Below are 1,977 nucleotides of genomic sequence, written 5' to 3'. Positions count from 1 at the left end.
GGTGCGTGTGCGCCGACCGCGGAAGAGCGCGCGGGTGAGGGAGGGGGGGGTGCGCGCGCGCCGTCCTGCAGCGTCGCCGGCCGCAGGCCAAGGAGCTCGGCTCCTCGAGAGCACCGACGGACGACAAATTGCTCCTCAGCAGTGCGACGCCGAGCTGGAGGCTCGGCCGGGAGCTCGCGCGGGCGCGTGGAGCTTTCCGCTCGGGCCAGCAGGAAACGGGCGCCCCGCACAGCGACGCCCGCCGTAGAGTGCCGAGAGCTCGGCTCGACGCGAGCGCCGAGGAAAAGCGATCGGCTCCCAAGCAGTGGGACGCCGAGCTGGAGGTTCGGGCGGGAGCTCGCGCGAGCACATAGCAAGGTGCGTGCGCGGCGGCGTGACACAGGTGAGCGGGCAGCTGGCGCACATTTCGGCTGTGGGAGCTGCCAGGAGTTTGCTCTCTCCGTTCACACCCCTTTGCAGAATTTTCTTCTCAATAACAAGGCTGTGATCAGAGTTCGTACCCGAGCACCAGGGAGCGTCTGCAGCGACAGTCGCTTCAACTTCACGAGATCGAGATTTCACGCAACTCGAGATCCCTCGTCCCTCGAGAGTTCACGCGGAGTCGGCTGGGGCTATATACCAGACAGAACAAGCGGGCGGGGCGGCCTGCAAACGAGAAAACCGACGCGAGTTTTAAAGTATTTTGAAAAGTATGTACATAGATCTACGTTCGGGCACGCCGCCACGCCCACGGCCCACGGGCCGGGCAAGCTGTCCGACATCCACCTCAAGCGCCTCGTCGTGACTTCTGAGACCTCCGCGGCTTCGTCGAGCCGACGGCGATGGCGCTGGCGGGAGAGGCGCTGGCCGATCGCTCGGCTACGGCGGAGGCGGCGGCAGGGCGCGTCCGGTCGTAGTCGAGGCCGGCGCAGGCGTCTCGCGCGCTGGCCAGAAGGGCGCCGGCGCCGTGCGAGGCGATGTGTCCGCACGTCTCGCGCGCGCGTGAACAGGGCCCGCCCAAACCTGTCCCCCCCCCCCCCCCAACTTTAAACCACCATAAAGATCTATCACTATCTGCGAGGGCTCCAGGCCCCAAATGACGTGTGAGTGTTAGAGTTGTTTGGTATTGGCTTTAAACCACCATAAAGATCAGTCTGCCAGGGCGGGGCTCCAGGCCCCAAATGACGTGTGAGTGTTAGAGTTGTTTGGTATTGCCCAGCGGCGGGTTGTGCCGCCATCCACACGGGTAAAAGCACTGCACAAACGTCGCAAAAGTCGCCAGCCACGCGGTGTGCTGGCGGTAGGAATTTGACGCCGCCCTCGCCACGATCGCCTTGGATGCGACCCTGCTCCAACGCCACGTCATCCAGCAGCGCCTTGTGCTCCGCAGTCACCGTGATGCCGTCGGCGCCTTCTCTCCGCACCATCTGACACATTTCATTTCTACTTTTATTATAGTTATTTTTTCATTTTTTATGGCGACCCCTCGAGGGAGGCCAGGGTGGCCAGGGCAGCAGTCACAGCCTGCTGAAAAAAGTGCGCCGCCGCGCGCACTTTATCGTGCGGGTCATTCTCGGAGTTGTCGGGGTCGTGGTAAGCTCCCGCCTGCGTTCGGCCGGTTGGAAGACGTCATGGCGCGCATGTGCGACCCTTAAGAACCCGCGTGCGACCAGAAGGTCGGCCCGGGCTGTGAGGCGAGGCTGAAAACAGCCAAAACTGGTGGATTTGTGTTGCTGACAGTTGAGGGCGATCCAGCGTGAACTGACGGCAGGTAAGCCGGCAGGTGGGGGGCTGGGATGTGCCGGGTGGATCCCCAAGCGGGCGAGCCGGGCCCGTGCATAGTTCGGGCGCGGGGGGAGCATGAGAAAGACGCACCGGTCTCTCTTGATTGCCTGATTTTGACGATTCTCGTTGGCACCGTCGCTCGGAGCGAAATCCCAAAACCTCTCAGCTCAAAGGGGGGAATTTATTTGTTTGGGCAGTGTTCGACCGGGCTAC

General features: G+C 62.9%; 1 protein-coding gene across 1 annotated transcript in view; it reads right to left on the bottom strand.

Moving 5' to 3' along the window:
• EMIHUDRAFT_432407 (hypothetical protein) overlaps nt 1–419 on the bottom strand; it is a 1,076-nt gene extending 657 nt beyond the window's left edge. Inside the window, exon 1 of the mRNA XM_005770778.1 lies at nt 62–419. Within this exon, the coding sequence (XP_005770835.1) occupies nt 136–405 (270 nt within the window). The 5' untranslated portion in view covers nt 406–419 and the 3' untranslated portion in view covers nt 62–135. The remainder of the gene's footprint in view (nt 1–61) is intronic.
• Nucleotides 420–1,977: the final 1,558 nt, after the last annotated feature.

The sequence above is a fragment of the Emiliania huxleyi genome, assembly GCF_000372725.1.
Source record: "Emiliania huxleyi CCMP1516 unplaced genomic scaffold EMIHUscaffold_4, whole genome shotgun sequence".
Taxonomy (NCBI): Eukaryota; Haptophyta; order Isochrysidales; family Noelaerhabdaceae; genus Emiliania; species Emiliania huxleyi.
The sequence above is the reverse complement of the archived record's forward strand: the minus strand, read 5'-3'. Positions and strand labels throughout refer to the sequence as shown.